At 36.6% G+C, this 12,686-nt stretch overlaps 1 protein-coding gene and 1 long non-coding RNA gene across 8 annotated transcripts in view; one reads left to right on the forward strand and one right to left on the reverse strand.

The window, feature by feature from the left end:
- Positions 1-8,835, forward strand: part of IL15 (interleukin 15) — a 39,859-nt gene extending 31,024 nt beyond the window's left edge. For all 4 annotated transcript variants that reach the window (XM_019293365.2, XM_010412077.3, XM_039550637.1 and 1 more), the window contains one exon: positions 295-8,835. In XM_019293365.2, the coding sequence (XP_019148910.2) occupies positions 295-408 (114 nt within the window). In that variant the 3' untranslated portion in view covers positions 409-8,835. The remainder of the gene's footprint in view (positions 1-294) is intronic.
- The window catches only part of LOC104697270, a 52,402-nt gene that overhangs the window by 20,451 nt on the left and 19,265 nt on the right, over positions 1-12,686 (reverse strand). For 3 of the 4 annotated variants that reach the window (XR_002048245.2, XR_005601713.1, XR_005601711.1), the window contains exon 1: positions 1,235-1,320. This is a non-coding gene — a long non-coding RNA (uncharacterized LOC104697270). Of the gene's footprint in view, positions 1-1,234; positions 1,352-4,368; positions 4,464-12,686 lie in introns of those variants that run through there. The other variant, XR_005601712.1, reaches the window with a different exon arrangement.

A 12,686-nucleotide genomic window follows, 5' to 3' on the forward strand; every position in this document is an offset into this window, starting at 1 on the left:
TGCAGCTTCAGTACCTGAAGTCAGATAATTAGACATATGCAGAAAAGTATCCTAATTTTCAGAGGGACAGTCATTTGCATCCTTCACTGAAGTGATGCACATCTCAAAGATGATCCTATTCAAAAAGTAAGCCAGGAACTGCACAGACCATAATGACCATGGAAACCTCCACTAATGATTTCTGCAGCCATTATCTGCATTGGAATTCTTCCCAAAAAGAAGGCAAAAAAATTAATTCTCTGTCAGGACAAATGGATCAGTATCCTGCTTTATTATTTGCATTTTGTTTTTCAGTTGACTTCCACAAAATCAGAAAAATGCAAAGAATGTGAAGAATATGAAGAAAAAAATTTTGCAGAATTTGTACAGAATTTTGTAAAGGTTATACAGAGGGATTGCAAACACTGACCAAAAGACGCAAGCTGGGAAACAAGATTCTTACATGAACATCTTCAGAGAAATTAGATTATCACCAAAAATAAACTGGAAAAAGAGCACAATTTACAATCCTCTTGGCTATCTCTTAGTATATCTATTTCCATTGTGGTTTTCAGGTAAAATCAATTACTTCTTCTACTCAAGAACTCAAAGTCAAAAGTTAGAATATTTATTTAAAGACTCTTCCTTGCCCTTTCCCCCTTTGGTACAATGCTAGCATAAGGGCATTAAAAATTATCTCCAGTCTTCTCACAGAAGGTAAAGCTGGTGCTTGGTTCTGCTGTCCAATGACAACATGTTTTGTTCCTTCATTTGTTACGTCTAACATGACTTTATTCATTAATGTAATGACTACAACTCCTTTATCAGTTACCAAAGATTTCAATTGAAATTTCAACCAAAGGAATGTTAATTTCATTCTCTGAACAAAGGAGGTGACCAAGTCTTTTATGCACTTAAAAAAACCCCAAAACTATGTGGTAGAAATCTTTCCTGTGAAGTAGGGTTCGTAACTTTAGTCTCCTTTTGGGAAAGAACTTTGAAGGCACAAATCACTTTTGACCAGTTACTGGAAATCTTAACTATATTTCTATGACTCAGTGCAGTCAGCTGTCCTCTGGTATCTCTGCTATGTTTCCCAGTCTTCTTTGGGCTCTTTCTAAACTAACTGCTTTCCTCATGATTCATATCCATGTCATACCAGCTGCCATCCATAATAAGTAATTCTTTTCTCCAGGCACTTCCATTTCTCTATCTTCAACTGATAAATGGCTGAGTCATTCAGCTGTCCACTTACCAGGAAGGAAGTCTCAATCTCATTATGGCAGCAAACACACTGTCTGCTTCTCTCTTATTGTTGGGATGCTCCCAACAGTTAATCTTTAGCACTCTGAGGAGATGAATCTCCAGTAAACTGCAAGAGGAAGAACATAAATGTGAGCATGTGGGATGTCATCTTCCAGGGGACTTGTAGACAGACAGGTTGGTAAATTTATAAGCACATTGATGTCAGCATTAATCACTAGTAGACATATCACAAAATAAATAAATTATTTGCCACCACAAAACATCAACAACGGAAGTGTTTATTACGTAGTTTGGATGAGATAAAATGGTCCTACATTTTAAATTTTTCCTTAATTCAGTATGCACTGAATATGATTTCCCTTCCTGATGTCATATGCACAGGAAAGGTAACACCAAGTTACAACTTCAGTCAAAGAGATAAAGGGACTTTCCTTATTTCTAGCTTTGAGAGAGCAGCATTATACTCATGATGGGAGAACCAAAGAGCTGCTTTGCTCAGAGTTTTCTTTATCTTGACCATTTTGAAAATAAATTTACTGATTAATTTTATTTTGTTTTTCACTAACATATTTACCAGTGGCAAATATTTTAAATACTGTGAATTTGTCTTTTCAAAAAATATTGCTAAGTCTGTGACCCCTCAGCTTGTCACCCTGTTAGCCACTTTCTGTTGGACACCGGCCATATCCCTTTTATTTCATTTTACCTCCACCTGGTCCAGGTGCATATTCTGGAATGAAAAGAGGCCATTTTCTAATCTGCCCAACATTTCTCCTAGGGCTTACTTTTTCCTGAGAGCTAAGCAGCCAGCTTTACTACATCCTGAATCCAATGGTTACAATAAATTGTCTGATTGATATAAAGGGTGGTCTAAATTAAGGCCAGCTTGTTATTTGTTTGGGGTTTTGTTTGGTTTTTTTTAATTAGGAAATTCATATGTATTCCAGAGGAAAAACATGGACGTATCTGATCTGACTTCTTAGTCCTGTAGGCAGAACAGTAAAAACTGATTCAGAATGGCTACTTTTGAAGTAAACATCCCCAGATTGAAGAAGGTATTTCTTCTATACAAGTTTGAGTTATTTGTGTGGCATTTACTAACTAATATTTTCCAACTGCTGTTGGCAAAAAGTAAGGAAAAGATTAATACTGTATTTTCTCCAATTAATCCTGCTCAATTTGGGGACTAAGGTGACTCACAGCAGACTGTTTCTATGTACAGAAAGAACAGTAACTCTACCTTTTGACATTAGAAGAGAAGAAAAAAGCTCTTCCACAGAAGTTTTGGACTACATAGTTCTGTGTTCCTGACTTTGCAATAATTTAAAATCTGCTTTTCCTTTCCATTCCTACTATTTGGTATCCACATTTCTTTTCTATATCCTAACAGGACAATGCAAGTAGCATTATCCTGTCTGACGTCCTCTGCCTTCTTGTTTTATTGGACCCTGAAGATAAATACGAGTTGTTCATCCATAGAATGTTGCCTCTAGTGGCTCCCAAATGTTCAAGCACCTGTTGATCGTGTACTGCTCAGATGATTTCACAGACATTTTAAATTCTGAACTACAGATACATTTCTTGTTGGGACCTTCACTGTTTTGAGGAAAATATAAAAGAAGGAATTCTTTACATGCAGTGAGATAGCTGGGGGATCAACAGCAATTTCAGATTATCCATCTTGTTCATATGGTTATATGAGCAAAATAATACTAAAAAAATGTACTTTAAGCAGCTCCATGTGGCAAAAGCTCAGAGAGACAATGAATATTTGAGTCAGCCAGCCCAATGTACAGTGGTAACACTTACAAAGGAGGGCAAACAGTGTATTTGAGATCTATATATCTATATAGTATATATAGATATCAACAGGCATTCTCCATGGATAAAGCACTGTTTCAGCTGCTTCAACCTTCAACCAAGGGTTCAGGTTCAACGTTAATAGCACCCAAGGTGGGTAGTTACTGTAGAAACCACAACATTCCAAGTACATCAATTACACACACAGTTGTTGTTAACTCATTTGTCCAGGCAGCTGCATCATAGTTACTGTGGCTCTGCTGCCCACTAACCCCAAACTAAGAGCCCTGTCATCCTAGGGAATCTTTGACTCTAAACCCTTTTCTATTTTAATGTGGGCAACACCCCAACAAAATGAAGCTCTTAATATTTAGTTGCATTTCTCATAGGAATAATACAGAACAAATATATAGGAACAATATGATAATAAAGTAACCTGAGATTAGCCTAGTTGTATTATCAACAACTCCTGTATCACAAGACTTGCCCTCATCACAGTTATACTGACAGGTGACTGAGCTGCCAACCCCTTCCTTGTAGTATCAGAAACACACGGAACATGAAACATCCACTACAGGAATGAGAGCAAAAAGGAGGAAGGAAAATGAGTGCAAGCCACCTTAAATGATAACAGTGAAAGCAAAATTATTCCAACCCACTGTGAATCAACTGCACCACATCTTTCTGAGCAGCAGAATTCAGCAAGGGGCTGGATGAAAATAAGGAAATTTGCCTGCAATTGGAAAGTTCAACAGTAAATTTCAAAGAGTACTTCCCAGAACTGCAGTCAAATCATTCATGTCTTCATCTTAACAGGAGCTAAAGGCAGCTTTCTTTGGACATTCCTGTCCTGAGTCTCTGAGTCAAGGTCATAATAGGGTATCTTGGCAGGAGAATTAAGAATGTGAGAATGAATTTGCTGCTCAGAACAAGTGGATCAAATCAAAGCAAGAGACACAAATTTCATTGTATCTTCAAGTCGATATTGGTGTTCTTGAGAAGAGAAATAATATTAATTTTTATCCAAAGTGGCCTTCACTTGCAGCTTATACATATGAAGGCAAAACTTAGTAGCAATAGGAACAGCATCACATGCTGGAATTCCTGTACAGCATCAGGAGACTGATCAGCATGACACTGAGCCATACTTGAAAGGGACATTCTGTAATGTCTTAAAGGGTTATATCTTCTCTAGAGGCAGAGAAGAAACAAACTTTGCTCATATGAACTCTGTGGCATTTTACTCTCATGCACTTAGGGAGGAAAAGAAAGCAATAAATGAGCAAGCTAAGCATTTTTTCAACAAAAAGTTAAAATCAGCACCTTGAAACCATCTCCTTCCAAATAGTTTCCTTCAAACAATGTCAGAGAATCCACCTCTTCTTATCAAAAGGCTTAATTAAGCCAATAATCAACACCTTAAATAAAGACAAAAGGAAATAAATACATTTCATAACCTCACCCTCTTCTACATGCTTATTAGATGTGGTATTTTCTTGACCAAGTCAAGCCAACCAGGAATCAATTGGCTTTCTAAAAATGGGGGAAAAGATGAGGCAATACAGTAAAGAATGAAAAATCTGCTTAGATGACTGACTTACCTCTGCCATGACATAAGCACCTCACTACCTCTAAAAGTTAAAAACATATAGGAGGAAAAGGAGTGAAGTTAGAACATAAACAGAAATCGGGGGTTTTCTGGGAATTTTCTTGAGAAATACCAAAGGCTAAAAAAGTTTATTTTAACTTTAACATACAAATTACTATCTTATACTGCTTCTCTTCCTTCTGAGTCTGAATCAGATTTTCAGAGATGAATGGTGACTACTGGGTTAAAGCTTTAAAATCTCAGGCCGATGATGAATTGGGAGGGAAGCAGCCAAAGAAATATCAGGAGTTATCTAATGTGTGAGGCATAATCTTTAGAACGTGTTCTCATAAACAAAATAAAAGAATTGAGTCATCCTGGTTTAATTGATTATAGTCCCTTTGTAAAAACATATCCAACAGGAATGCATCATGACAGTTCCTATCAATTCTGATGCTATGTCACCTAAGGAAAGAATTGAATCTTTCATCCTATTCCTTCAAAATCTGATATTAATAGGGAACATAAAAGTGTTTATATTCCAGTGGGATGTGTCCACAGTTCCTTCAAATTTCTAAACCTGAATATTTATTTAAGATTTATCTTGTAACACAGTCTCTTATTGTATTCGAATTCCCTAGGCAAGGAAAAACAACAGCGTGGTTTCACCTCCAGACTGTAATTCCACAAAGTCCTCAGCCATACAAATTTTGCCCCTTTTTTTCTTTTCCTAGTGGGACTTAATACTCCTCAGGGCTTTCCTGTACGTTAGAACTGTTTCTAATGTACTGCTTTTACAAGTTTTAGTAAAGGAAAACAAAGAACTGCAAGCAACTTCTTCTAAGTCAAGATGCTTTCTTGAAATCAAATTTTAAAATACATTGACAGTGTTGCTGAAAGAACCTTCATTAGACCGAAATACAGTATTTTGTTGTCCCGTGAACAGAAGCCATCAGCTTGCAGGTTTTTTTTATTTAAAGTCTTTCAGGAAACAACTGCATTCAGCTTTTCAAGATGAAATATTGTATATCAGTAATCCTTACAGAACCTTAACGGCCGCTCTACCACACACGACAGACCTCGATAAAGTGACAAAAGAGAATTTAAGAGAAATTTAAAATATACTTATGTCGTTGAAATATGACACAAACAATGATAACATTAATTGAGTGTATCTGTGCCACAGATAAAACTGAGAAATCATTCTTTTTAAAAGTTGCCTTTCCCAGCTCTTCTAAGAGTCACATACTCCCTGCAGTTAACTGGAAATCTATAGTCTTGCAGTAATACAGGACATATTAGTAATCCCAGCTCGGGGGTCTTTTGAGCTATTAGTTTCCCAATGAGCCAGAATTTTCTGTATCAAGAAAAGAAAAAATCTAGTATTTCTTATGATTGGTAGAATCTACTGTTTTTCAATGCAGTACTGAGAAGTGAAACCATACTTTTGGTCAATCTCAAGGCATTCAGGTCAGTGTATTCAGTCTGTAGTACCTGAAATTCCCCTGTCCTCTGAGGCAGTGATACTGAATAGCAGTTGTTAATCATAATCCATTATAACAGCTGGGAATTTCTTCTCCTCGTTAACCTTAATTGTGGCTTTTAAAATCGTATTTTCCAAAAATCTTCTTTTTAATTTATTAGTTGAAGATAACAAATGAGAAATTACATTTCCTTTGGTTGTTCCTTTGGCAAGCTTGCTACAACTAATTCAAAGAAAATTAGATCATTATGAATAATTTCTGCAACTTTTTTCTATAACAAGCTTCATGCTTTCATGCATCATTTGACATTTTAAAGTTTTAACTGAAGTCTTCAGACAACATTTCTCTCTCTTATAATTCCTACTGCAGGACAGTGACCGGGCTTTATTTTACCCCAGACAATCTTCCTAGCAGTAGGTATCAGTCATTTGGATAAGTTAACTTAACCAAAATCCCTTGGCTGTAGGGTAGTTTTATCAAATTGCATAATTCCTTTTTAGGACCTCATCTTCCAGTATTTTATACCACTAATAAATTATGAAGATCTATCTGGGACAACTTAGACAGAATTCAGTGAATTTCTGAAGTTGTTTGTAAGTTTTAAGTTCTCCAGCTACAACAGATAAGATGCAGATGTTAAGCACTGTCTTAAAGACCTAAATTGGGGGGGGGGGGGGGGTGTTCAGTTTTTTGTCCCCTTTTTTCCCCATCGTGACCTTCTGGGATCTTCTGAAAGCACAGATAATTCTGGATAGTCAGTGACTTATTTCAGCAATGGTGAAGGAATCTTAAGCAGACAAACTTCCACAAAGGGGGCATCAGAGCTGGGACATAAGCTTCCTCAGATAACATGCTTGTATAGGGTCTCAGTTATCTGGTGACTGACAGTTAAGTCAAGCTACAGAAATGATGCCCTGTCCTCCTCATTGCACAGGGAAAGGCACCATCACCAGCAGCCAGTGGCTCTTTGGAAACAGCTATTGAAAAGCCATAATTTCTGTCTCTGTGCAGCAGAGCTCCTGGAAGTCCCACTGCCAGCCAAGTAGGATGGTGATGATAGCTGTGAAACTATCTTGGAACATGGTGTTTATACAGAACATTTTCTTCCAGGAAAGCTGCCTTAAAATAAAAATTTCAAAGCTGTGTTCTCTGGACTTTATGAAAGGCCTCTATGCATATACAAATAAAAAGAAAGGCTGGGGAGGCCAACAGGCACAGCACAGCCTATTTGGGCTTGGCCACATGAATTAATGAGTCTGCATTTAGTCCCAGAAAGCAAGGAGCAATTTTAAGCTGCATTGACCTAAAGGGACAGGACACAAATAATAGCATTGTTGACAAATATGCTATAAGATAGGATGAAGGCATAGAAAGTATTCTTTTTCCCTCTGGTCCTTGAAGTTATTCCAAACACTAAATATTAAAGTTGACAATATTTGGAATTTAACACTCAGATATCTGTGACTCCTCTCACTAAGCTGTTACCTGCATCTTCCAAGTCTGCACACCATGACCAACTCAAGGAGTACTGTATGTTGAAACCAGAGCATTCTTTCTCCCTGACCAGCTACAAGTAGCATTTCAAGTGCAAACCAACTCAGTAATGGTAATCTCTAACACCTAAAGTACTTTGTAACCACCACAATCATCCAAACTCTGGGAAACTGAGGAGGAAGATAATGTACAGCTGTTTTCTTAGCTGCATATCATGCCCCTGAATGCTGAGACTAGCAAATCTCAAGGTTCTGAGATAAAGGAAGTAAGAACTAAGTAACATATTCACTGTTTACAATGCCAACCCGTGCTGGGAACACTTTTGTTTATTAATGATAAAAAACAAGATCTGCCTTTACCCTTCCCACCTTCTTGATTCATGGTAAAAAGCATTGTATGTGCTTCCTTCTACAGCCCTCTTCTCTTTAAGGGAGTTACACTTCGCACAATAGTTAGGACACGGGGACATATGTTGTAACTTGTAACTTGAACAGTGCAGCTGGACAATATTTCTGCAAAGAAAAGGTGTTTACTTCAAACAATATTCTCTCACAGCTGTTGCTACAACAAAAGCATTTCAAGAGAGCTCAGAAATCTAATCATGCTTCATCACTGGTTGTTTTCTGGTTTGTAAGCAGAGTTGCAAATAATTTTTTTTACTTGAAGATATTTTCTACCAGAAACATATTGCATCTTCAGAAACAGTGTTTGAAGCAACTTAAGCTGAAGGTTTATTATAAGTCTACTGATGTAAAAAGAGAATAAATATTTTTTGTCAAAAATCATGTAGCGAAGTAGTTTGCATTTTTCGCAATTCCTAGGAAAATACCTTGTGGCATATAAAGAGTATAGATTACATTCTCAAACTTTCTCAGTACTTGAGGGAAATTTACAGTGGTTTTTATTCTCTACTCCAAAAAGTCTTACTGGAATTTTCAACTTTCACTATCTTCAAACAAACAAAAAAAGGCAACTTTAAGTCAATAATGGTTCTCAGTCAATCCAGAAAAACCGGCTCAACAGTAAAAATCTTGGCTGTATCTAAAGCCGTTAAGAATTTTCCATTCCTTGTGTAAATGTAAAACTCAATCTCCTTTGAATACAAGTGTTTCTTGTAGATTTTTTCCAAGATTGCTCAAATACTATCTGATATGTACCTTTGGCAATAGTTCTACAATGAATTGTAAACTCATTCTTGTTTTGCAAATATAATGGTAAAATCCACATTGTGTTTGAAATTTCTTGTATTTTTCCTTGATGAAAGACCTGGAAGTGCTTTTTACTAATTAAAATCAGAGATGTGAGTTGTCCAGAATATATACAAGTGCTTTTAGAATCAAAGGAGATTTAACTCCATTTTTATTCCACATACAAATACTCAAAACTTTCTCAGAATATATTCTAACAGGGCAACATTACTGTAAAACATAAGTCTGAATTTTTATAACTTCTCTGTAATCATTTCAAGAGTTAGAAATTCAATAACACCCTTGCTGAGGGTAGAGGGTTAAATAAAGAATAAAGAGAAAATTTTTAAAAATTGATAAGCAAAATAAATTATTTGAACATGAGCCAGATGACTATAATTTTATTTTAATTTTGTATATTACTAATTTTTTTGTCTTATCATCTTCCTTATAGTCTCCCTTCCAGCATTTCTTTGAGTTAGGCTTTAGGCTTTTAAAGAAATCCCTTAAAGCATATGGTTACACCTTCAGGGTTAGATCATGCCTCCAGGACACAGCCTTTCATTTGGGTTGTGAGAATGGCATTATCCTGCTTAGAACAAGGAAGTTGAGGAGCAGTGAGATGACAACTCCTTGGGATGAGAAGCAGAATTTACAGAAGTCTGTGCATCACCAGCCTTCTGCTGTGGACAGCTATCAATGCTGTACTGTTTAGATGCCTTCTTTTCAGGAATTTGAAAGAATTTTATAAAAGCAAAAGAAAATGAGAAAGGTAACTGAGACGAGTCACTGGTAGCAACTCCTCTGCTGTAAGGGTCAAATTTCAGACTGATATACAACTTTCAGCTAAAAGGATATTCCCAACTACAGCAAAGTGGTAAACTCACTCATGGCCAGGCTCTTGATCGCAGGATCAAAAGAAAGAACAACTAATATTTTCTCTAATTAAATTAGTTCCTTTTTCCTTGCTATTTAACCTCAAATATATTTATAAATAAGTCAAAATTAGTAATCTTTCTATGCCTGCTGACATAAATATGTAATTTGGCTCCTTACCCTCACAGTCCTTCTTTAAACATAGAGTTGCTAGAGGTGTAATCTTTCTTAGGGACTCATGTGAACATACATAAGATCCAATGTTAAATGGCAAAAAGCAGACAATGCACATACGAAAAGTTCTTGTCAGCTGTGCACTGTAATCAGCCAACAAAGAACCCCTGAACATCTCTTATCCCCTGCTACTGAAAATATCTAACTAGCTGTCCAGCCATCCACCTGTCTTGCAGGTAAACACTTTTGGAAGTCCCCCTGCTGAGGAGGGGAGTGAGTGGAAAGATGGGGATGTGTTTGGCCCAGAGGTCAACCCACAGTACTCATTCTGTGCACTGTCAGTACAGAGCTATTGCCCTTTTGAGCTCAGAGGCCTGCAAATTACAGAGATCCCTAATCACACTTCACTGCACACAAATGACCTCTCAATTTATTGTTCCATCCTCAACATGCACTACTCAGCATATTCAGTGCACTAAGCACATTTTGGAGTTGCTGTGGATTAAAGATTAACTGTGACAAACTGAACTTTTCAACCAAGTATCCAAAGGGAACATACCAATTAAGCAATGCTGAAGTTCCATGCAGACAAAGCACACATTCTAGTAATAGCTTTCCAAACTACATGGCCAGGAGTAATTTGTAAGCTTTACAACCAGGTTAACAAACTGGATATGGATTCTCTTGTGCTCCCATTTCTATGTCTGTGTGGTCCCAGAGAGGGTTTCTTACCAAAGTGAGGGTTAATGAACAAATGTATGCAGTCCTTTCCTCCCTGCAGAGCCATCACACTACCACAGAAGAAAACACAAATGAGTTTTGACTGTGAATGTCCTCAGACCATCAAAAGGAAACCTACTCTGAAAGATTAATCTGAGCTCTCAAGAGCATTGCAGGCTTAAGCTGCATATTAGTGTTTAGTATTTCACTAGAACAGTTAAAAAAACACCAAAAGTGAAAATCTTGGCTGCATTCTGGCCCTTCATGTTGGAGGATTTCCCAAACAACTTCTAAGAAATTAAAGGGGTATTTATTGTTATTATTACTGCAACAGTAATAGTTGACATAAATAGAATCTGTCTAGCTCAGTGAACTATATAACCTCTTCTTGGAAGTGTTCAAGTAACACCAAGTTTATTAAAAAAAAATTCTTGAAACACATGCAGTTGTACAACTTCTTTCATGGAACAGACAGCAGATGATAAAATTATAACCATTAGACTAAATCACAACAATATCTCTCTTTAAATCTTAGACATCCATGATACACTTATTAGAGTACCTGTAAATTAAAAAAATAAAAAGAAAAAAAGTAGCACTAACAAAACCAGAAACAAAAAAGGCATGACTGGGCTGCTGATCTAGCAATAGGATGAAGGAATGAGTAATAAAAATCTCTCTTTCAAGCATATTTTTCTAGTAAGCTTGCAAAGTAGACAGCTCATGAGTGCCAGGTTGATTTGGAGGGAGATATATTGTTGGGGGTAAATGCACAATTTCTACGAAGGGATCAAAATTATCCTTGAACTGACAGCTGTAGCTGAAAGACTGAAAATAACCCTTGTGTTTTCAGTGCTCACATACTTCGTCCTTTCCTACGATTTCATTTTTAGCACATGCTTTATATACCTCGTGATTAGTCATGAACACCCAAAGGTGTTTGTAGTGCTGTACTTAGTAGAAGTAACTTTAGAAATTCCATTACTAGACTGGGTTTTTGCTGGATCAAAGTTCTAATGAAAACTCATTTAAGATAATAAAAAACTTTATACCTATATTTTTCTAGCAAATTTTGATTAAATTTAATAAAAATAGATGTGAGATGAGATTTTTTTCAGTCATAATGGGCAGGCAATTTAGTTGCGAGTGTTCTTTAGCAATGTGCAAGGCATATAGTTCTGCAGGTGTAAGTCAGGCACAGACCTGAATCTTTTTTTTTTTTTTTGGTCTATAGAGAAGCATGTAAAGATATTGTCCATCTATTAAAGTATGCAAAGGAAATGGATAACTGTCATGGGATTGCACAGAGAAGATTTACATCTTCACTAAAGAATTTGGAAATGCCATGAAACATTTGTCTGTTTGTGTCCGAGCATATAAAACACTTGTCTTGGAATTCCATTTAGGTAAAGGCTTCATAAGCTCTGGTTTAGAAATCACCAGATGGTTGAGATTGAAGGGACTTCTAAAGGTCATCTGGTCCAACCAACTCTGGTCAGGCAGAGTCATCTAGAGGAGGTTGGCCACAACCATGTCCAGTTGGCTTTTGAGTGTCAGTTTTCTTAAACTATAGAATGACAGATAATAGTAATGGATGGTGTCATGCTTTCATTCTGTGCTGTTCACCAGGAAATTAAGCTCCTTGTGAAGAACATAAAAACAATTAGTTAGTTATACTCTATGTTAAGTTTGTCCTGATTCCTATAGCATCCCGGAAACAGCAGTCTGACTCATGGTGTTTTTAACTCAGCCCACTAGGAACAATATGCCAATAGTACTTATGAGAGTGGACATGACAGTGGGGGTGTCTATAAATAAGATCAGTGTTCTGAACCTTAAAAAATGGCTTTAAAGAGATTTTTTTTTTTCATATTGTATTCTGTGCATTTTAACTGCATTACACATCTGCTTGATGGTCAATAAAAGCTATTATAAAGAATTTCAGATTTTAATTATCACTCCTGGATTAATATTTTCATAGAAAACAGCAACATTTTCAATGTAAGGATAGATTGGAAGTTTTGCATGTAATTGCTTAGTGTACTCCTTCCAGATTAAGCCAAATGCCTTGGCTCTCTTAGGTACTTAGCAACACTATAGACAATTAAAACAGAAAAG

The sequence above is a fragment of the Corvus cornix genome, chromosome 4 (genome assembly GCF_000738735.6).
Source record: "Corvus cornix cornix isolate S_Up_H32 chromosome 4, ASM73873v5, whole genome shotgun sequence".
NCBI classification, from domain to species: domain Eukaryota; kingdom Metazoa; phylum Chordata; class Aves; order Passeriformes; family Corvidae; genus Corvus; species Corvus cornix.